Source organism: Oncorhynchus keta, chromosome 3 (genome assembly GCF_023373465.1).
Source record: "Oncorhynchus keta strain PuntledgeMale-10-30-2019 chromosome 3, Oket_V2, whole genome shotgun sequence".
NCBI lineage: Eukaryota > Metazoa > Chordata > Actinopteri > Salmoniformes > Salmonidae > Oncorhynchus > Oncorhynchus keta.
Window position 1 is genome coordinate 33,994,794 of NC_068423.1, and position 22,962 is coordinate 34,017,755.

General features: G+C 44.3%; 1 protein-coding gene and 1 long non-coding RNA gene across 3 annotated transcripts in view; both read right to left on the reverse strand.

The window, feature by feature from the left end:
- The window catches only part of LOC118379207 (nidogen-1-like), a 167,622-nt gene that overhangs the window by 137,126 nt on the left and 7,534 nt on the right, over positions 1 to 22,962 (reverse strand). The window contains 8 exon segments of the mRNA XM_052497069.1: positions 194 to 394; positions 575 to 612; positions 1,086 to 1,335; positions 1,683 to 1,823; positions 2,105 to 2,408; positions 8,106 to 8,339; positions 8,537 to 8,629; positions 8,813 to 9,028. Of these exon segments, the coding sequence (XP_052353029.1) occupies positions 194 to 394; positions 575 to 612; positions 1,086 to 1,335; positions 1,683 to 1,823; positions 2,105 to 2,408; positions 8,106 to 8,339; positions 8,537 to 8,629; positions 8,813 to 9,028 (1,477 nt within the window).
- On the reverse strand, positions 18,491 to 20,166 carry LOC127915938 (uncharacterized). 2 transcript variants are annotated; one of them, XR_008093006.1, is made up of 3 exons: positions 19,917 to 20,166; positions 19,387 to 19,456; positions 18,491 to 18,818 (listed from the first exon to the last, which is right to left on the reverse strand). It is a non-coding gene; the product is annotated as an uncharacterized LOC127915938 (long non-coding RNA). The 2 variants fall into 2 exon arrangements; XR_008093007.1 differs by lacking the exon at positions 18,491 to 18,818 and adding an exon at positions 18,849 to 18,958.

Sequence of the window (22,962 nt, forward strand, 5' to 3'; positions counted from 1 at the left end):
CTTTTTTGGAGCTGTATTGGGAGGGGTTAGGGTTAGAGGTTATGGGTTAGAGGTTAAAGAACTTACGGTTGGAGCTGTACTGGGAGGGGTTAGAGGTTAGGGGTTAGAGGTTAGAGGTTAAAGAACTTACGGTTGGAGCTGTACTGGGAGGGGTTAGGGTTATGGGTTAGGGGTTAGAGGTTAAATAACTTACGGTTTGAGCTGTACTGGTAGATCTCAGAGTAGGGTTCTATCTGGACAGTGGATCCTCTGAGGATTTCGGGGACACGTCCCTCCAGAGTGGTACTGACCACCAGGTGATCATGCTCATCTATCCCACTGAACACCTGTTTGATGGTCAGCTTCTCCTGGGCTGGTAGGAAGGTCACCTCAGCCTGACACGTAAACTCACCACCTGGAGAGGAGACATTTTTATTTCATTGATTTACATTGCCAGCATAGTCCACTCAGTAACAGCAACAATTGCCACCGTTTTCCAGAGAGTCCTGGTTCTGACACACGCACGCACACACAAACACACACACACACAGCGAGAGGTCAGGGTTAAGGCAAACATGCCTGGCCTGGACTAAACATTGGTCATCTTGTCCTCCGTCTCTAACACTCTCTGCTCTGAGGTAATGTGAGGAGAATGTGGTGGGAGATATCTAGAAGACAGCTGGCCGTTTCCTGTGTGTGTGTGTGTGTGTGTGTGTGTGTGTGTGTGTGTGTGTGTGTGTGTGTGTGTGTGTGTGTGTGTGTGTGTGTGTGTGTGTGTGTGTCTGGCCTGACTAAGTGGTATTGCAGCTGCAGCATAACCCAGCAGCTGTGAATCACATCAAGACTAGAAACCCCAGACTTCCTGTATATGAAATACAATGACAAGTAAGAACACTGTGTAAAAGGCCAGGAAGTTCTTATTGTAATGTACAGTCTGACCTTCAGCTTGTCAACTAATCATGAAGCCCTTGGTGAATCAGGTGAGTTCGTTACAACAACGTTGTTAAATGTGAAATGTCTGGGGATCCCTCGAGGAGAGGTTTGAAAACCTTATTAATCAAGAGCACAACATTATAGGACAATTCGCCAAGGTAGACGTGGTTCACCGATGATGCTGAATCCGTTCTGTATCCAGGCTGCTCCAGGGCGAAGGCCCATCCGATGACTGCTCCCAGGGCTGACAGGGCTGGAGGGAGGGGCCTAGCCTGGCAGGGATGGTGCTGATGGCCACGTATGCTCGCCCGTCATTGGCTACCACGTACGAGTGCAGGTCGTTGCTGTTGAACTCGACGGGAGACGGAGAGTTGCCCACGTACACCCTGCCATTCACCTTGCCGTTCATCCTCTGGGGCTTACCTGATAAAACGAAGAAGAAGAAGATTACTGTCTATTGTCACAGATGTTACGTATCCACTGTGGCTTCCCCTAGACAAAACAGCAACATATCTGGGAAGAGTCGCTCTGTGTACGCGGTTTTCTGATAGACCGAGGTCGACTTTGTCATTTTTGTAGCTAGCTAACGTTATCTGAAATGACTGGCTAGTTAACATTTAATTGACAAGCTAGCAATGAGTTGCCACAATCATGATCGTTGCCACACCTGATAGATATTCAACTTGATCATTTGCTGAGTGATACATTTTGTTTTGGTTCGAAAAGTAGAAAAATAAGTAGCTATGGAGTTATGAAAATTGGGGACTTACCCTCCGACACACACTGTATTCCGTTGCCGTAGTAGCCGGGCCGGCAGTGACAACAGTAACCGCTGGCGTAATCTTTACAGTCGGCGAAGGTGGAACACTTATTTCTGTTGTTGGCACATGTCTCAGAGTTGTAGGAGAACACTGTAAAACGAGAAGACGACAGTAAGGTTAGCACATCAAACATCAGAAGGACCTGGTCGGGTCATGGTAAGGTTAGCACATCAAACATTAAAAGGACCTGGTTGCAGTGTTCTTGCATTTCAAACAAAGTTTTAGAATTCAAAAATAATTATAATCTAGAATAAAGACGTTCTACATTTTAAAAGTTTCAGAATTTAAAACACAGTTCTAGAATTTAAAATACATTTCTAGAATTCAAAGTAAAGTTATTTTTCCCTTGCTACCATACAATGTGAACCTACCATCCACATTGATGTCTCCATCATCTACTACCACCACCTGAGGCTGGTACTGGACCGTGTGGACTGTGAACTGGCCCCCGTGGTGAGGTCCCTGGTGAGGCTGCTCCTTGCGATACACCTCCTCCTCCGGTTCGTAGGGAGGATACGTCACTTGTTGTCCTCCTCCAGGATACCTCTTTGAGGTAGCCTCCTCTGAGACCCTTGACTCTGGGGGCAGGTCTGTCACCTCTCCTGGGGCCACGCTGGTGAAGTAAGGGGAAGTCCTAATCTCGTACACCCACACACCTCGCTTACCTGAGTTGGTCTCCTGGATAAAGCAGGAGGAGTGATCACGAGAGGAACTGCCAAAAGGAATGGCCTTATCCTGCAGTATTATTCTGTAGTTCTGTGGGAAACCAAACATGACCTCCCTCACAGACATTGGTGGAACAAAGTGGGGCAGCAGGTAGCCTAGTTGTTAGAGTGTTGCATTAGTAACCAGAAAGTTGCAAGATTGAATCCCTGAGCTGACCAGGTAAAACTCTGTTGTTCTGCCCCTGAACAAGGCAGTTAACCCACTGTTCCCCGGTTGGACCACAAGAGTTGGAAAGACAGCACAAACAGATCTAGGACCAGTATACCTAGTTTCTTCAGTGACAAGGCATCACAACATACTCTGCAAGAGCCTTGTGCTAAGTTGTTGGCTCAATAACCCACCATTTGTATTTAACATTGTATGGAAGCCATCTCTTGTGCTGCCTCTCCATAAGGGGGATAGTAGTGATCGTAATCATTATCGCCCCCATTTCAAGGCTTCCTGGTCTAGGTAAGACTAGAATCATTGGTAAATGTACAACTTTGCTCTTTTTTATCTGAGAAATGTATTTTGAATGTAAACCAATCAGGGTTTAGTACTGGATATCCAATCAGGGTTTAGACCTGGACATCCAATCAGGGTTTAGGCCTGACATCCAATCAGGGTTTAGTCCTGGGATATCCAATCAGGATTTAGGCCTGGACATCCAATCAGGGTTTAGACCTGGACATCCAATCAGGGTTTAGTCCTGGATATCCAATCAGGGTTTAGGCCTGACATCCAATCGGGGTTTAGGCCTGGACATCCAATCAGGGTTTAGGCCTGGACATGCAATCAGGGTTTAGGCCTGGACATCCAATCAGGTTTAGACCTGGACATCCAATCAGGTTTAGTCCTGGACATATCACTACTACAGTAAACACTCCAGTAGTTAATGATCTTGTCAATGCTTTAGGCACTAAAATGAAATGTGCTGCTTTGTTTGTGGACCTGTCAAAAGCTTTTGATACTGTTGATAATGCTATTTTATTGAATAAGTTGTCCTCGATGGGCCTGAGCTCTGATGCATGTTTCATGATTCATCTCAGTGACGGAACTCAGGCCATTGTGATTAATGGGGTTAAGTCTGAATGTCGAGAAGTACATAAAGGTGTACCACAGGGGTCGATGTTGGGACCTGTTCTCTTCACTATTTACATAGACACTATTGGTCCAATCTTTTTAAATATTTGTCTAGTATATGCAGATGATACTACGATGTATGCTATTGCCCTGACTGTTGATCAGGTTGTGTCAAAATATTTAGCTACGCAGGAATCCCTTGCTGATTTAAAACTTGTGCTAAATAATGGCAAAACTAAATACATGTTGTTTTTAGACTCTCGTTAGAATGTTTCAGATGAACTACATGTTCACTTATTAGATCGAACGTGTTCCTGCATATAAATACTCAGGCATTTGGATTGATATGGATTTGATGTTGATGTTTATAAAACATATAGATGATCTTGTTAAGAAGCTACGATTTAAAGTTGGCTTTTTTCTACAGAAACAGATGGTGACTTTCTAATCAGTAGGAAGCAGATTATTCAGTCAACCTTTTAATCTGTTGTTGATTATGAAAACTCTCAAACCTTTGGATGCCATCTACCATAATGCTCTTTGTTTTGTTACAGCCGTTTTTGTACTCATCACTGCATACTGTATCAAAGAGTTGGCTGACTTCTCTAAAGACCCCTACATTGCTTCCTTTCTGTTTACAAGGCCCAACTTCATAAGCTTCCGTCTTATCTAACTTTGCTGTTGAGGTATAGACACCTGAGTTGCCTAACCTGTTCACAGGATTGGTTAACTCTTGGGGTTCCTAACCTGTTCACAGGATTGGTTAACTCTTGGGGTTCCTAACCTGTTCACAGGATTGGTTAACTCTTGGGGGTTCCTACCCTGTTCACAGGATTGGTTAACTCTTGGGGTTCCTAACCTGTTCACAGGATTGGTTAACTCTTGGGGTTCCTAACCTGTTCACAGGATTGGTTAACTCTGGGGTTCCTAACCTGTTCACAGGATTGGTTAACTCTTGGGGTTCCTAACCTGTTCACAGGATTGGTTAACTCTTGGGGTTCCTAACCTGTTCACAGGATTGGTTAACTCTTGGGGTTCCTAACCCATTGACAGGATTGGTTAACTCTGGGGTTCCTAACCCGCTCACAGGATTGGTTAACTCTTGGGGTTCCTAACCTGTTCACAGGATTGGTTAACTCTGGGGGTCCTAGGTCTCCACCCGGCAAATCTGCTTTTAGTTTTAAAGCACCGTATTGCTGGAACAAAATGATAAATACATTTCATCTTGATGTTCTGCCGATTTAAAGTATTGACTATTTGTGGAGGAATGTTTTCTGGGTGATATGTGATGTTTTATTTGTACTTACCATGACTGTGTTTTTGTATTTTAATGTGTGTATATATATATATATAATATATATATATATATATATATATATATATATATATATATATATATATATACTGTATATGCTGAGTGTATAAAACCTTAAGGACCCCTTCCTAATATTGAGTTGCACACGCAGCCTCTATTCGTTGGGGCATGCTGGCTCATGTTGACTCCAATATTTCAGACAGTCGTATCCAGTTGGCTGATGTCCTTTGGGTGGTGGACCATTCTGATACACACGGGAAACTGTGAAAAACCCAGCAGCGTTGCAGTTCTTGACACAAACTGGTGCGCGCTGGCAAGTCAGTTAGGACATCTAATTTGTGCATGACACAAGTAGTTTTTCCAACAATTGTTTACAGACAGATTATTTCATTTATAATTCACTGTATCACAATTCCAGTGGGTCAGAAGTTTACATACACTAAGTTGACTGTGCCTTTAAACAGCTTGGAAAAAATTCCAGAAAAGGGTGTCATGCTTTAGAAGCTTCTGATAGGCTAATTGACACAATTTGAGTCGATTGGAGCAGTACATGTGGGAGTATTTCAAGGTCTACCTTCAACCTCAGTGACTCTTTGCTTGACATCATGGGAAAATCAAAAGAAATTGGCCAAGACCTCAGAAAAAAATTATAGACCTCCACAAGTCTGGTTCATCCTGGGAGAAACTTTCAAACGCCTGAAGGTACCACGTTCATCTGTAGAAACAATAGTATGCAAGTATAAACACCATGGGACCACACAGCTGTTACACCACTCAGGTGGGAAACAGGTTCTGTCTCCTAGAGATGAACGTACGTTGGTGCGAAAAGTGCAAATCAATCCCAGAACAACAGCAAAGGACCTCGTGAAGATGCTGGAGGAAACAGGTACAAAAGTATCTATATCCACAGTTAAACGAGTCCTATATCGACATAACCTGAAAGGCCACTCAGCAAGGAAGAAGCCACTGCTCGAAAAACCGCCATAAAAAGACAGAATTTGTAACTGCACATGGGGACAAAGATCATACTTTTGGAGAAATGTCCTCTGGTCTGATGAAACAAAAATATAACTATTTGGCCATAATGACCGTTTGGAGGAAAAAGGGGAGGATTGCAAGCTGAAGAACACCATCCCAACCGTGAAGCACGGAGGTGGCAGCATCATGTTGTGGGAGTGCTTTGCTGCAGGAGGGACTGGTGCACTTCACAAAATAGATGGCATCATGAGGGAGGAAAAGTATGTGGATATATTGAAGCAACAAAGCTTGGTTGCAAATGGGTTTTCCAAATGAACAATGACCCCAAGCATACTTTCAAAGTTGTAGCGAAATGGCTTAAGGACAACAACAAAGTCAAGGTATTGAGTGGCCATCACAAAGCCCTGACCTCAATCCTATAGAAAATGTGTGGGCAGAACTGAAAAGGTGTGTGCAGTTACAAACCTGACTCAGTTACACCAGCTCTGTCAGGAGGAATGGGCCAAAATTCACCCAACTTATTGTGGGAAGCTTGTGGAAGGCTACCCAAAACGTTTGACCCAAGTTAAACAATTTAAAAGGCAATGCTACCAAATACTAATTCAGTGTATGTAAACTTCTGACCCACTTGGAATTGTGATGAAAGAAATAGAAGCTGAAATAAACAATTCTATCTATAATGATTCTTTCAAATTCTTAAAATAAAGTGGTGATCTTAACTGACCTAAGACAGGGAATTTTTCCTAGGATTAAATGTCAGGAATTGTGAACAACTGAGTTTAAATATATTTGGCTGAGGTGTATGTAAACTTCCGACTTTAACTGTATGTATTCACCCCCTTTGCTATGAAGCCCCTAAATAAGATCTGGTGCAACCAATTACCTTCAGAAGTCACATAATTAGTTAAATAAAGTCTGCCTGTGTGCATTCTAAGTGTCACATGATCTGTCACACGATCTCAGTATATATACACCTGTTCTGAAAGGCCCCAGAGTCTGCAACACCACTAAGCAAGGGGCACCACCAAGCAAGCGGCACCATGAAGACCAAGGAGCTCTCCAAACAGGTCAGGGACAAAGTTGTGGAGACGTACAGATCAGGGTTGGGTTATAAACAACCATCAGAAACTTTGAACATCCCACAAAGCACCATTACATCCATTATAAAGAAAATGGAAAGAATATGGCACCACAACAAACCTGCCAAGAGAGGGCCGCCCACCAAAACCTACGGCCCAGGCAAGGAGGGCATTAATCAGAGAGGCAACAAAGAGACCAATGATAACCCTGAAGGAGCTGCAAAGCTCCACAGCGGAGATTGGAGTATCTGTCCGTAGGACCACTTTAAGCCGTACACTCCACAGAGCTGGGCTTTATGGAAGAGTGGCCAGAGAAAAATAAGTAAACATGTTTGGTGTTCACCAAAAGGCATGTGGGAGACTCCCCAAATATATAGAACAAGGTACTCTGGTCAGATGAGACTAAAATGTAGCTTTTTGTCCGTCAAGGAAAACGCTATGTCTGGTGCAAAACCAACACCTCTCATCACCCCGGGAATACCATCCCACAGTGAAGCATTGTGGTGGCAGCATCATGCTGTGGGGATGTTTTCATTGGCAGGGACTGGGAAACTGGTCAGAATTGGAGGAATTTTGGATGGCACTAAGTACAGGGAAATTCTTGAGGGAAACCTGTTTGTCTTCCAGAGATTTGAGACTGGGACGGAGGTTCACCTTCCAGCAGGACAATGACCCTAAGCATACTGCTAAAGCAACACTTGAGTGCTTTAAGGGTAAACATTTAAATGTCTTGGAATGGCCTAGTCAGACCTCAATCCAATTGAGAATCTGTGGTATGACTTAACATTTCTGTACACCAGTGGAACCCATCCAACTTGAAAGAGCTGGATCAGTTTTGACTTGAAGAATGGGCAGAAATCCCAGTGGTTAGATGTGCCAAGCTTATAGAGATATTACCCCAAGAGACTTGCAGCTGTAATTGCTACAAAAGGTGGCTCTACAAAGTCTTGACATTGGTGGGGGGGGATAGTTATGTACACTTAAGTTTTCTGGGTTTTTTTGTCTTATTTGTTTCACAATGAAAAATATTTGCATCTTCAAAGTGGTAGGCATGTTGTGTAAATCAATGATACAACCCCCAAAAAATCCATTTTAATTCCAGGTTGTAAGGCAACAAAATAGGAAAAATGCCAAGAGGGGTGATTACTTTTGAAAGCCACTGTAGGTCTCAATATGTCTGCCCTGTTATTTTTGAAATAAAAAGACCAGTACTTACTCTGCTAGCGCCCTGACAGAGGTCTCCCTCTCGGTGGTGATGCGGTAGTACGGTCCCTGTCGGGTGCTGAACACCAGGTACTTGACCAGCCCTTTACTGAAGCCCGCCTGCATGGCCTGACTACTGCCTCCTACAGCTGTGGAGGCAAACTGCATCCCCTTCCTGGGGTAGAGCAGGATGGCATAGGAGGTCGTCTCAGCTGATGCTATCACCAGCTGGAAGCTATTCCTCTGTTGAAAGAGAGGTTACAAGAGAGAGTTACAACACGGTTACATTGTTAAGATTCAGACACAAGAATGTCACTCACTGCTTCTGCCTGCTCTTTGGGGTCCAGGTCGGGCTACTCTAAAGCATTTTGTAACCTCTCTTTCCACATTAATACATTAACTTGATTGATTGATTGATTGACTGGTAATTCTGATCTCACCTGTTTCTCCAGTCCGTCTCCTCTGCTGTGGTCATGGTGTTGCCTGGAAGCCACATCGACCCAGGTGACGACCACCGCGTGTTCCGGCTCCACCTAGTAAACACAAGTAACAGCTACTTTAATTCATTCAGTGCTTAGACTAACAGTATGCATTTTGTTTAGCGTTTTAGTGAAATATTTTTACAATGTAAATTGTACTCGCAATTCAGCTTATTGCCAGTTGTACAATGTCTTGGTTAAAGTAAAACAAATGTTCCATCTCTCTCTCTCTCTCACCTCATCGTCCTCTGGAAAAGCCCTGTTAATCTGCTCTGCAGCCTGCCGCAGGGTGGCTGGGCTGGCATCCTGACGGTAGTACACCTTACCCACGCCGTCACCAGTATCCAGGTCACCGTGCAGGGCCGCGATCATGCCGAACCCGGCGGGCATCTTACCAAGGTATGTGGACTCAGCACTGGGCTCTGCCATGGCAACGAACCCATTGGTGTTGATCTGAAATGTAGAACAAACACAAACTGTCAATAATCAGCAACAACATGGGTTGACTGACATAGTCAGACAGGGTCTGTATCAGGACATAGAGAGACTAACAGCACATAGTCAGACAGGGTCTGTATCAGGACATAGAGAGACTAACAGCCCACATAGTCAGACAGGGTCTGTATCAGGACATAGAGAGACTAACAGCCCACATAGTCAGACAGGGTCTGTATCAGGACATAGAGAGACTAACAGCCCACATAGTCAGACAGGGTCTGTATCAGGACATAGAGAGACTAACAGCCCACATAGTCAGACAGGGTCTGCATCAGGACATAGAGAGACTAACAGCCCACATAGTCAGACAGGGTCTGCATCAGGACATAGAGACTAACAGCCCTCATAGTCAGACAGGGTCTGTATCAGGACATAGAGACTAACAGCCCTCATAGTCAGACAGGGTCTGTATCAGGACATAGAGACTAACAGCCCTCATAGTCAGACAGGGTCAGTATCAGGACATAGAGACTAACAGCCCTCATAGTCAGACAGGGTCTGTATCAGGACATAGAGAGACTAACAGCCCTCATAGTCAGACAGGGTCTGCATCAGGACATAGAGACTAACAGCCCACATAGTCAGACAGGGTCTGCATCAGGACATAGAGACTAACAGCCCACATAGTCAGACAGGGTCTGTATCAGGACACAGAGAGACTAACAGCCCACATAGTCAGACAGGGTCTGTATCAGGACACAGAGAGACTAACAGCCCTCATAGTCAGACAGGGTCTGTATCAGGACATAGAGACTAACAGCCCTCATAGTCAGACAGGGTCTGTATCAGGACATAGAGACTAACAGCCCTCATAGTCAGACAGGGTCAGTATCAGGACATAGAGACTAACAGCCCTCATAGTCAGACAGGGTCTGTATCAGGACATAGAGAGACTAACAGCCCTCATAGTCAGACAGGGTCTGCATCAGGACATAGAGACTAACAGCCCACATAGTCAGACAGGGTCTGCATCAGGACATAGAGACTAACAGCCCACATAGTCAGACAGGGTCTGTATCAGGACACAGAGAGACTAACAGCCCACATAGTCACATCAGACATAGAGACTAACAGCCCTCATAGTCAGACAGGGTCTGTATCAGGACATAGAGACTAACAGCCCTCATAGTCAGACAGGGTCTGCATCAGGACATAGAGACTAACAGCCCACATAGTCAGACAGGGTCTGCATCAGGACATAGAGACTAACAGCCCACATAGTCAGACAGGGTCTGTATCAGGACACAGAGAGACTAACAGCCCACATAGTCAGACAGGGTCTGCATCAGGACATAGAGAGACTAACAGCCCACATAGTCAGACAGGGTCTGCATCAGGACATAGAGACTAACAGCCCTCATAGTCAGACAGGGTCTGTATCAGGACATAGAGACTAACAGCCCTCATAGTCAGACAGGGTCTGTATCAGGACATAGAGAGACTAACAGCCCCCACATAGTCAGACAGGGTCAGTATCAGGACATAGAGACTAACAGCCCTCATAGTCAGACAGGGTCTGTATCAGGACATAGAGAGACTAACAGCCCACATAGTCAGACAGGGTCTGCATCAGGACATAGAGACTAACAGCCCACATAGTCAGACAGGGTCTGCATCAGGACATAGAGACTAACAGCCCACATAGTCAGACAGGGTCTGTATCAGGACATAGAGAGACTAACAGCCCACATAGTCAGACAGGGTCTGTATCAGGACATAGAGAGACTAACAGCCCACATAGTCAGACAGGGTCTGCATCAGGACATAGAGAGACTAACAGCCCACATAGTCAGACAGGGTCTGTATCAGGACATAGAGAGACTAACAGCCCACATAGTCAGACAGGGTCTGCATCAGGACATAGAGAGACTAACAGCCCACATAGTCAGACAGGGTCTGTATCAGGACATAGAGAGACTAACAGCCCACATAGTCAGACAGGGTCTGCATCAGGACATAGAGAGACTAACAGCCCACATAGTCAGACAGGGTCAGTATCAGGACATAGAGACTAACAGCCCACATAGTCAGACAGGGTCTGTATCAGGACATAGAGAGACTAACAGCCCACATAGTCAGACAGGGTCTGTATCAGGACATAGAGAGACTAACAGCCCACATAGTCAGACAGGGTCTGTATCAGGACATAGAGACTAACAGCCCACATATTCAGACAGGGTCTGTATCAGGACATAGAGAGACTAACAGCCCACATAGTCAGACAGGGTCTGCATCAGGACATAGAGAGACTAACAGCCCACATAGTCAGACAGGGTCTGTATCAGGACATAGAGAGACTAACAGCCCACATAGTCAGACAGGGTCTGTATCAGGACATAGAGAGACTAACAGCCCACATAGTCAGACAGGGTCTGCATCAGGACATAGAGAGACTAACAGCCCACATAGTCAGACAGGGTCTGTATCAGGACATAGAGACTAACAGCCCACATAGTCAGACAGGGTCTGTATCAGGACATAGAGAGACTAACAGCCCACATAGTCAGACAGGGTCTGTATCAGGACATAGAGAGACTAACAGCCCACATAGTCAGACAGGGTCTGTATCAGGACATAGAGACTAACAGCCCACATAGTCAGACAGGGTCTGTATCAGGACATAGAGAGACTAACAGCCCACATAGTCAGACAGGGTCTGCATCAGGACATAGAGAGACTAACAGCCCACATAGTCAGACAGGGTCTGTATCAGGACATAGAGAGACTAACAGCCCACATAGTCAGACAGGGTCTGCATCAGGACATAGAGAGACTAACAGCCCACATAGTCAGACAGGGTCTGTATCAGGACATAGAGAGACTAACAGCCCACATAGTCAGACAGGGTCAGTATCAGGACATAGAGAGACTAACAGCCCACATAGTCAGACAGGGTCTGTATCAGGACATAGAGAGACTAACAGCCCACATAGTCAGACAGGGTCTGCATCAGGACATAGAGAGACTAACAGCCCTCATAGTCAGACAGGGTCTGTATCAGGACATAGAGAGACTAACAGCCCACATAGTCAGACAGGGTCTGTATCAGGACACAGAGAGACTAACAGCCCACATATTCAGACAGGGTCTGTATCAGGACATAGAGAGACTAACAGCCCACATAGTCAGACAGGGTCTGTATCAGGACATAGAGAGACTAACAGCCCACATAGTCAGACAGGGTCTGTATCAGGACATAGAGAGACTAACAGCCCACATAGTCAGACAGGGTCTGTATCAGGACACAGAGAGACTAACAGCCCACATAGTCAGACAGGGTCTGCATCAGGACATAGAGACTAACAGCCCACATAGTCAGACAGGGTCTGTATCAGGACATAGAGAGACTAACAGCCCACATAGTCAGACAGGGTCTGTATCAGGACACAGAGAGACTAACAGCCCACATAGTCAGACAGGGTCTGCATCAGGACATAGAGAGACTAACAGCCCACATAGTCAGACAGGGTCTGTATCAGGACATAGAGAGACTAACAGCCCACATATTCAGACAGGGTCTGTATCAGGACACAGAGAGACTAACAGCCCACATAGTCAGACAGGGTCTGTATCAGGACACAGAGAGACTAACAGCCCACATAGTCAGACAGGGTCTGCATCAGGACATAGAGAGACTAACAGCCCACATAGTCAGACAGGTCTGTATCAGGACATAGAGAGACTAACAGCCACATAGTCAGACAGGGTCTGCATCAGGACATAGAGAGACTAACAGCCCACATAGTCAGACAGGGTCTGCATCAGGACATAGAGAGACTAACAGCCCACATAGTCAGACAGGGTCTGCATCAGGACATAGAGAGACTAACAGCCCACATAGTCAGACAGGGTCAGTATCAGGACATAGAGAGACTAACAGCCCACATAGTCAGACAGGGTCTGTATCAGGACATAGAGACTAACAGCCCACATAGTCAGACAGGGTCTGCATCAGGACATAGAGAGACTAACAGCCCACATAGTCAGACAGGGTCTGTATCAGACATAGAGAGGCCCACATAGTCAGACAGGGTCTGTATCAGGACACAGAGAGACTAACAGCCCACATAGTCAGACAGGGTCTGTATCAGGACATAGAGACTAACAGCCCACATAGTCAGACAGGGTCTGCATCAGGACATAGAGAGACTAACAGCCCACATAGTCAGACAGGGTCTGTATCAGGACATAGAGAGACTAACAGCCCACATAGTCAGACAGGGTCTGCATCAGGACATAGAGACTAACAGCCCACATAGTCAGACAGGGTCTGTATCAGGACATAGAGACTAACAGCCCTCATAGTCAGACAGGGTCTGTATCAGGACATAGAGAGACTAACAGCCCACATAGTCAGACAGGGTCTGTATCAGGACATAGAGAGACTAACAGCCCACATAGTCAGACAGGGTCTGTATCAGGACATAGAGAGACTAACAGCCCACATAGTCAGACAGGGTCTGTATCAGGACATAGAGACTAACAGCCCACATAGTCAGACAGGGTCTGTATCAGGACACAGAGACTAACAGCCCACATAGTCAGACAGGTCAGTATCAGGACATAGAGAGACTAACAGCCCACATAGTCAGACAGGGTCTGTATCAGGACACAGAGACTAACAGCCCACATAGTCAGACAGGGTCAGTATCAGGACATAGAGAGACTAACAGCCCACATAGTCAGACAGGGTCTGTATCAGGACATAGAGAGACTAACAGCCCACATAGTCAGACAGGGTCTGTATCAGGACATAGAGACTAACAGCCCACATAGTCAGACAGGGTCTGTATCAGGACATAGAGAGACTAACAGCCCACATAGTCAGACAGGGTCTGTATCAGGACATAGAGACTAACAGCCCACATAGTCAGACAGGGTCTGTATCAGGACATAGAGACTAACAGCCCACATAGTCAGACAGGGTCTGTATCAGGACACAGAGAGACTAACAGCCCACATAGTCAGACAGGGTCTGCATCAGGACATAGAGAGACTAACAGCCCACGTAGTCAGACAGGGTCTTCATCAGGACATAGAGAGACTAACAGCCCACATAGTCAGACAGGGTCTGTATCAGGACATAGAGACTAACAGCCCACATAGTCAGACAGGGTCTGTATCAGGACATAGAGAGACTAACAGCCCACATAGTCAGACAGGGTCTGTATCAGGACACAGAGACTAACAGCCCACATAGTCAGACAGGGTCAGTATCAGGACATAGAGAGACTAACAGCCCACATAGTCAGACAGGGTCTGTATCAGGACATAGAGAGACTAACAGCCCACATAGTCAGACAGGGTCTGTATCAGGACATAGAGACTAACAGCCCACATAGTCAGACAGGGTCTGTATCAGGACATAGAGACATAGTCAGACAGGGTCTGCATCAGGACATAGAGAGATTAACAGCCCACGTAGTCAGACAGGGTCTGTATCAGGACATAGAGACTAACAGCCCACATAGTCAGACAGGGTCTGTATCAGGACATAGAGAGACTAACAGCCCACATAGTCAGACAGGGTCTGCATCAGGACATGGAGAGACTAACAGCCCACATAGTCAGACAGGGTCTGCATAACAGCCCACGTAGTCAGACAGGGTCTGTATCAGGACACAGAGACTAACAGCCCACATAGTCAGACAGGGTCTGTATCAGGACATAGAGAGACTAACAGCCCACATAGTCAGACAGGGTCCATCAGGACATAGAGAGACTAGCCCACATATTCAGACAGGGTCTGCATCAGGACATAGAGAGACTAACAGCCCACATAGTCAGACAGGGTCTGTATCAGGACACAGAGACTAACAGCCCACATAGTCAGACAGGGTCTGTATCAGGACATAGAGAGACTAACAGCCCACATATTCAGACAGGGTCTGTATCAGGACATAGAGAGACTAACAGCCCACATAGTCAGACAGGGTCTGCATCAGGACATAGAGACTAACAGCCCACATAGTCAGACAGGGTCTGTATCAGGACACAGAGAGACTAACAGCCCACATAGTCAGACAGGGTCTGCATCAGGACACAGAGACTAACAGCCCACATAGTCAGACAGGGTCTGCATCAGGACATTGAGAGACTAACAGCCCACATAGTCAGACAGGGTCTGTATCAGGACACAGAGAGACTAACAGCCCACATAGTCAGACAGGGTCTGTATCAGGACATAGAGAGACTAACAGCCCACATAGTCAGACAGGGTCTGTATCAGGACATAGAGACTAACAGCCCACATAGTCAGACAGGGTCTGCATCAGGACATAGAGAGACTAACAGCCCACATAGTCAGACAGGGTCTGTATCAGGACATAGAGAGACTAACAGCCCACATAGTCAGACAGGGTCTGTATCAGGACATAGAGACTAACAGCCCACATAGTCAGACAGGGTCTGCATCAGGACATAGAGAGACTAACAGCCCACATAGTCAGACAGGGTCTGTATCAGGACATAGAGACTAACAGCCCACATAGTCAGACACTAGGACATAGAGAGACTAACAGCCACATAGTCAGACAGGGTCTGCATCAGGACATAGAGAGACTAACAGCCCACATAGTCAGACAGGGTCTGTATCAGGACATAGAGACTAACAGCCCACATAGTCAGACAGGGTCTGCATCAGGACATAGAGAGACTAACAGCCCACATAGTCAGACAGGGTCTGTATCAGGACATAGAGAGACTAACAGCCCACATAGTCAGACAGGGTCTGTATCAGGACATAGAGAGACTAACAGCCCACATAGTCAGACAGGGTCTGTATCAGGACATAGAGACTAACAGCCCACATAGTCAGACAGGGTCTGCATCAGGACATAGAGAGACTAACAGCCCACATAGTCAGACAGGGTCTGTATCAGGACATAGAGAGACTAACAGCCCACATAGTCAGACAGGGTCTGTATCAGGACATAGAGACTAACAGCCCACATAGTCAGACAGGGTCTGTATCAGGACATAGAGAGACTAACAGCCCACATAGTCAGACAGGGTCTGCATCAGGACATAGAGAGACTAACAGCCCACATAGTCAGACAGGGTCTTCATCAGGACATAGAGGTTAGTCAGACAGGGTCTGTATCAGGACATAGAGACTAACAGCCCACATAGTCAGACAGGGTCTGCATCAGGACATAGAGAGACTAACAGCCCACATAGTCAGACAGGGTCTTCATCAGGACATAGAGAGACTAACAGCCCACATAGTCAGACAGGGTCAGCATCAGGACACAGAGACTAACAGCCCACATAGTCAGACAGGGTCTGCATTTTAGGGTTCTGCTCTACAGCTCTTTATTCTCCCAGGGTTCAGCTCTTTATTCTCCCAGGGTTCTGCTCTACAGCTCTTTATTCTCCCAGGGTTCAGCTCTTTATTCTCCCAGGGTTCAGCTCTTTATTCTCCCAGGGTTCTGCTCTACAGCTCTTTATTCTCCCAGGGTTCTGCTCTACAGCTCTTTATTCTCCCAGGGTTCAGCTCTTTATTCTCCCAGGGTACAGCTCTTTATTCTCCCAGGGTTCAGCTCTTTATTCTCCCAGGGTTCAGCTCTTTATTCTCCCAGGGTTCAGCTCTTTATTCTCCCAGGGTTCAGCTCTACAGCTCTTTATTCTCCCAGGGTTCAGCTCTTTATTCTCTCAGGGTTCAGCTCTTTATTCTCCCAGGGTTCTGCTCTACAGCACTTTATTCTCCCAGGGTTCAGCTCTTTATTCTCCCAGGGTTCAGCTCATTATTCTCCCAGGGTTCTGCTCTACAGCTCTTTATTTTCCCAGGGTTCTGCTCTACAGCTCTTTATTCTACCATGGTTCTGATATAGACGGGCTGTGTGGACCATGGTTCTGATATGTACAGGCTGTGTGGACCATAGTTCTGATGTGGAGGGGCTGTGTGGACCATGGTTCTGATGTGGAGGGGCTGTATGGACCATGGTTCTGATGTGGAGGGGCTGTGTGGACCATGGTTCTGATGTGGAGGCGCTGTGTGGACCAGTTATAACACACAGGGCCGGCCCTAGCCTTTTGGGGTCCGTAAGGCAGATTTGGTTGGGGGGCCCACACACCTTGCAGGCTAAATGCTATTGTTATTGTCAATTTTATGCAATATTTTGCAATGGGGCGCAGAGAAAATATTGCAGTTTTAAAGCTCCAATGTAGCCGTTTTATCCCAATATCAAATAATTTCTGAGCAACAATATGTACCTTACTGTGACTGTTTAACATTAGAATGGTCAACAACAACGGAGCTCACAGAAAGGACATGAGATCAGTTGGAGAACAAGCAAGGAATCTACAGTTGAAGTCAGAAGTTTACATACACCTTAGCCAAATACATTTAAACTCAGTTTTTCACAATTTCTGACATTTAATCCTAGTAAATGTTCCCTGTTTTAGGTCAGTTAGTATCACCACTTTATTTTAAGAATGTGAAATGTCAGAATAATAGTAGAGAGAATGATTTATTTCAGCTTTTATTTCTTTCATCACATTCCCAGGGGGTCAGAAGTTTACATACGCTCAATTAGTATTTGGCAGAATTGCCTTTAAATTGTCTAACTTGGGTCAAACGTTTCAGGTAGCCTTCCACAAGCTTCCCACAATAAGTTGGTGAATTTTGGCCCATTCCTCCTGACAGAGCTGGTGTAACCGAGTCAGGTTTGTAGGCCTCCTTGCTCGCACACACTTTTCAGTTCTGCCCACACATTTTCTATAGGATTGAGGTCAGGGCTTTGTGATGGCCACTCATATACCTTGACTTTGTTGTCCTTAAGCCATTTTGCCACAACTTTGAAGTATGCTTGGGGTCATTGTCCATTTGGAAGACCCATTTGCAACTAAGCTTTAACTTCCTGACTGTTGTCTTGAGATGTTGCTACAATATATCCACCTCATTTTCTTACCTCATGATGCCATCTATTTTGTGAAGTGCACCAGTCCCTCCTGTAGCAAAGCACCCCCACAACATGATGCTGCCACCCCCCGTGCTTCACGGTTGGGATGGTGTTCTTCAGCATGCAAGCCTCCCCTTTTTCCTCCAAACATAACGATGGTCATTATGACCAAACAGTTCTCTTTTTGTTTCATCAGACCAGAGGACATGTCTCTAAAAAGTACGATCTTTGTCCCCATGTGCAGTTGCAAACCGTAGTCTGGCTTTTTTATGGCGGTTTGGAGCAGTGGCTTCTTCCTTGCTGAGTGGCCTTTCAGGTTATGTCGATATAGGACTTGTTTTACTATGGCGGTATGACGGCTGCGTGGTCCCATGATGTTTACACTTGCGTACTATTGTTTGTACAGGGACACCTCCAATTGACTCAAATTATGTCAATTAGCCTATCAGAAGCTTCTTAAGCCACAGTCAACTTAGTGTATGTAAACTTCTGACCCACTGGAATTGTGATGCAGTGAATTATAAGTGAAATAATCTGTCTGTAAACAATTGTTGGAAAAACGACTTGTGTCATGCACAAAGTAATGTCCTAACAGACTTGCCAAAACTATAGTTTGTTAACAATAAATTTGTGGAGTGGTTGAAAAACAAGTTTTAATGACTCCAACCTAAGTGTCTGTAAACTAGTTTTAATGACTCCAACCTAAGTGTCTGTAAACTAGTTTTAATGACTCCAACCTAAGTGTCTGTAAACTAGTTTTAATGACTCCAACCTAAGTGTCTGTAAACTAGTTTTAATGACTCCAACCTAAGTGTATGTAAACTAGTTTTAATGACTCCAACCTAAGTGTATGCAAACTAGTTTTAATGACTCCAACCTAAGTGTCTGTAAACTAGTTTTAATGACTCCAACCTAAGTGTCTGTAAACTAGTTTTAATGACTCCAACCTAAGTGTATGTAAACTAGTTTTAATGACTCCAACCTAAGTGTCTGTAAACTAGTTCTAATGACTCCAACCTAAGTGTCTGTAAACTAGTTTTAATGACTCCAACCTAAGTGTCTGTAAACTAGTTTTAATGACTCCAACCTAAGTGTCTGTAAACTAGTTTTAATGACTCCAACCTAAGTGTCTGTAAACTAGTTTTAATGACTCAACCTAAGTGTCTGTAAACTAGTTTTAATGACTCCAACCTAAGTGTCTGTAAACTAGTTTTAAGTTTTAAAATGACTCCAACCTAAGTGTCTGTAAACTAGTTTTAATGACTCCAACCTAAGTGTCTGTAAACTAGTTTTAATGACTCCAACCTAAGTGTCTGTAAACTAGTTTTAATGACTCCAACCTAAGTGTCTGTAAACTAGTTTTAATGACTCCAACCTAAGTGTCTGTAAACTAGTTTTAATGACTCCAACCTAAGTGTATGTAAACTAGTTTTAATGACTCCAACCTAAGTGTATGTAAACTAGTTTTAATGACTCCAACCTAAGTGTCTGTAAACTAGTTTTAATGACTCCAACCTAAGTGTCTGTAAACTAGTTTTAATGACTCCAACCTAAGTGTCTGTAAACTAGTTTTAATGACTCCAACCTAAGTGTCTGTAAACTAGTTTTAATGACTCCAACCTAAGTGTCTGTAAACTAGTTTTAATGACTCCAACCTAAGTGTCTGTAAACTAGTTTTAATGACTCCAACCTAAGTGTCTGTAAACTAGTTTTAATGACTCCAACCTAAGTGTCTGTAAACTAGTTTTAATGACTCCAACCTAAGTGTCTGTAAACTAAAAGTTTTAATGAATGACCAACCTAAGTGTCTGTAAACTAGTTTTAATGACTCCAACCTAAGTGTCTGTAAACTAGTTTTAATGACTCCAACCTAAGTGTCTGTAAACTAGTTTTAATGACTCCAACCTAAGTGTCTGTAAACTAGTTTTAATGACTCCAACCTAAGTGTCTGTAAACTAGTTTTAATGACTCCAACCTAAGTGTATGTAAACTAGTTTTAATGACTCCAACCTAAGTGTATGTAAACTAGTTTTAATGACTCCAACCTAAGTGTATGTAAACTAGTTTTAATGACTCCAACCTAAGTGTCTGTAAACTAGTTTTAATGACTCCAACCTAAGTGTCTGTAAACTAGTTTTAATGACTCCAACCTAAGTGTCTGTAAACTAGTTTTAATGACTCCAACCTAAGTGTCTGTAAACTAGTTTTAATGACTCCAACCTAAGTGTCTGTAAACTAGTTTTAATGACTCCAACCTAAGTGTCTGTAAAACCTAAGTGTCTGTAAACTAGTTTTAATGACTCCAACCTAAGTGTCTGTAAACTAGTTTTAATGACTCCAACCTAAGTGTCTGTAAACTAGTTTTAATGACTCCAACCTAAGTGTCTGTAAACTAGTTTTAATGACTCCAACCTAAGTGTATGTAAACTAGTTTTAATGACTCCAACTAACTGTCTGTTTTAATGACTCCAACCTAAGTGTATGTAAACTAGTTTTAATGACTCAACCTAAGTGTCTGTAAACTAGTTTTAATGAGTCCAACCTAAGTGTATGTAAACTAGTTTTAATGACTCCAACCTAAGTGTCTGTAAACTAGTTTTAATGACTCCAACCTAAGTGTCTGTAAACTAGTTTTAATGACTCCAACCTAAGTGTCTGTAAACTAGTTTTAATGACTCCAACCTAAGTGTCTGTAAACTAAAGAGTTTTAATGACTCCAACCTAAGTGTCTGTAAACTAGTTTTAATGACTCCAACCTAAGTGTCTGTAAACTAAAGAGTTTTGAAAATGACTCCAACCTAAGTGTCTGTAAACTAGTTTTAATGACTCAACCAACTAGTTTTAAGTGTCTGTAAACTAGTTTTAATGACTCCAACCTAAGTGTCTGTAAACTAGTTTTAATGACTCCAACCTAAGTGTCTGTAAACTAGTTCAATCATTTTAAAATGACTCCAACCATAAGTGTCTGTAAACTAGTTACTAAAGACTGCTTAATGACATAAGACTTCAGTGACCTAGTTTCCTTGTTTTGATATCAATACCACAGCGTTCATGTCTGTAAACTTCAAAACCATTGTGGTTTTAATGAAAAACTATTCCCCCTCAACCATAAAGCCTCAAAAAGTCTAAAGCTAACACTCAGACTGCTTCTAAAGACCGCTGGGCACCATAAGACTGCTGAACACCCATCACTGCTGAACAGCTAAAGACTGCTGAACACCATAAGACTGCTGAACAGCTAAAGACTGCTGAACACCATAAGACTGCTGAACAGCTAAAGACTGCTGAAAGCTAAAGACTGCTGAACAGCATAAGACTGCTGAACAGCTAAAGACTGCTGAACACCATAAGACTGCTGAACAGCTAAAAGACTGCTGAACACCATAAGACTGCTGAAAAGCTTGCTGAACAGCTAAAGACTGCTGAACACCAAAGACTGCTGAACAGCTAAAGACTGCTGAACAGCTAAAGACTGCTGAACAGCATAAGAGCTGAACACCGTAAGACTGCTGAACACCATAAGACTACTGAACAGCGTAAGACTGCTGAACACCATAAGATATAAGACTGCTGAACACCATAAGAGGGAACTGCTGAACACCATAAGACTGCTCCATAAGACTGCTGAATTAAAGAGAACAGCTAAAGATTGAACAGCTAAAGACTGCTGAACACCATAAGACTGCTGAACAGCTAAAGAATGAGACTGCTAATAAGAGTAAAGACTGCTGAACCTAAAGACTGTTTTGAATACCATAAGACTGCTGAACACCATAAGACTGCTGAACACCATAAGACTGCTGAACAGTAAGACTGCTCGAACAGCAAAGACTGCTGAACACCATAAGACTGCTGAACATAAAGACCTGAACATAAAGACTGCTGAACAGCTAAAGACTGCTGGCCAAAGCTGCTGAACACTGGAACAGCATAAGGTTGACTGCTGGAACAGCTTCAACACCATAAGACTGCTGGTAAGACCAAACAGCTAAAGACTGCTGAACAGCAAAGACTGCTGAACACCATAAGACTGCTGAACAGCTAAAGATGAAACAAAAAGCCTATTGAACACCCCTCATAAGACTGCGAACACGCTGAAAATATTTGGCATAATTCTGCTGAACAGCATAAGCCTCAAAAGAGTCATACAGACTGCAACCACTGCTGAACAGCTAAAGACTGCTGAACACCATAAGACTGCTGAACAGCATAAAGACTGCTGAACACCATAAGACTGCTGAACAGCTAAACTGCTGAACACTGCTGAACAGCTAAAGACTGCTGAACACCATAAGACTGCTGAACAGCTAAAGACTGCTGAACAGCTAAAGACTGCTGAACACATAAGACTGCTGAACACCATAAGACTGCTGAACACGTAAGACTGAACAGTAAGACTGCTGAACACTGTAAGACTGCCATAAAGACTGCTGACTAAAGACTGCTGAACACCGTAAGACTGCTGAACAGCATAAGACTGCTGAACACCATAAGACTGAACAGCCATAAGCTGAACACCATAAGACTGCTGAACAGCATAAGACTGCTGAACACCATAAAAGCTGCTGAATAGCTAAAGACTGCTGAACAGCTAAAGACTGCTGAACAGCTAAAGACTGCTGAACAGCTAAAGACTGCTGAACACCATAGAGAACACTGCTGCTAAAACTGAACAGCATAAGACTGCTGAACACATAAGACTGCTGAACAGCTAAAGACTGCTGAACAGCTAAAGACTGCTGAACACCATAAGACTGCTGAACACATAAGACTGCTGAACAGCAAAGACTGCTGAACACCATAAGACTGCTGACACCAAAGACTGCTGAACACCTAAAGACTGCTGAACAGCTAAAGACTGCTGAACAGCTAAAGACTGCTGAACACCATAAGACTGCTGAACAGCTAAAGACTGCTGAACAGCTATAAGACTGCTGAACAGCATAAGACTGCTGAACACCGTAAGACTGCTGAACACCGTAAGAC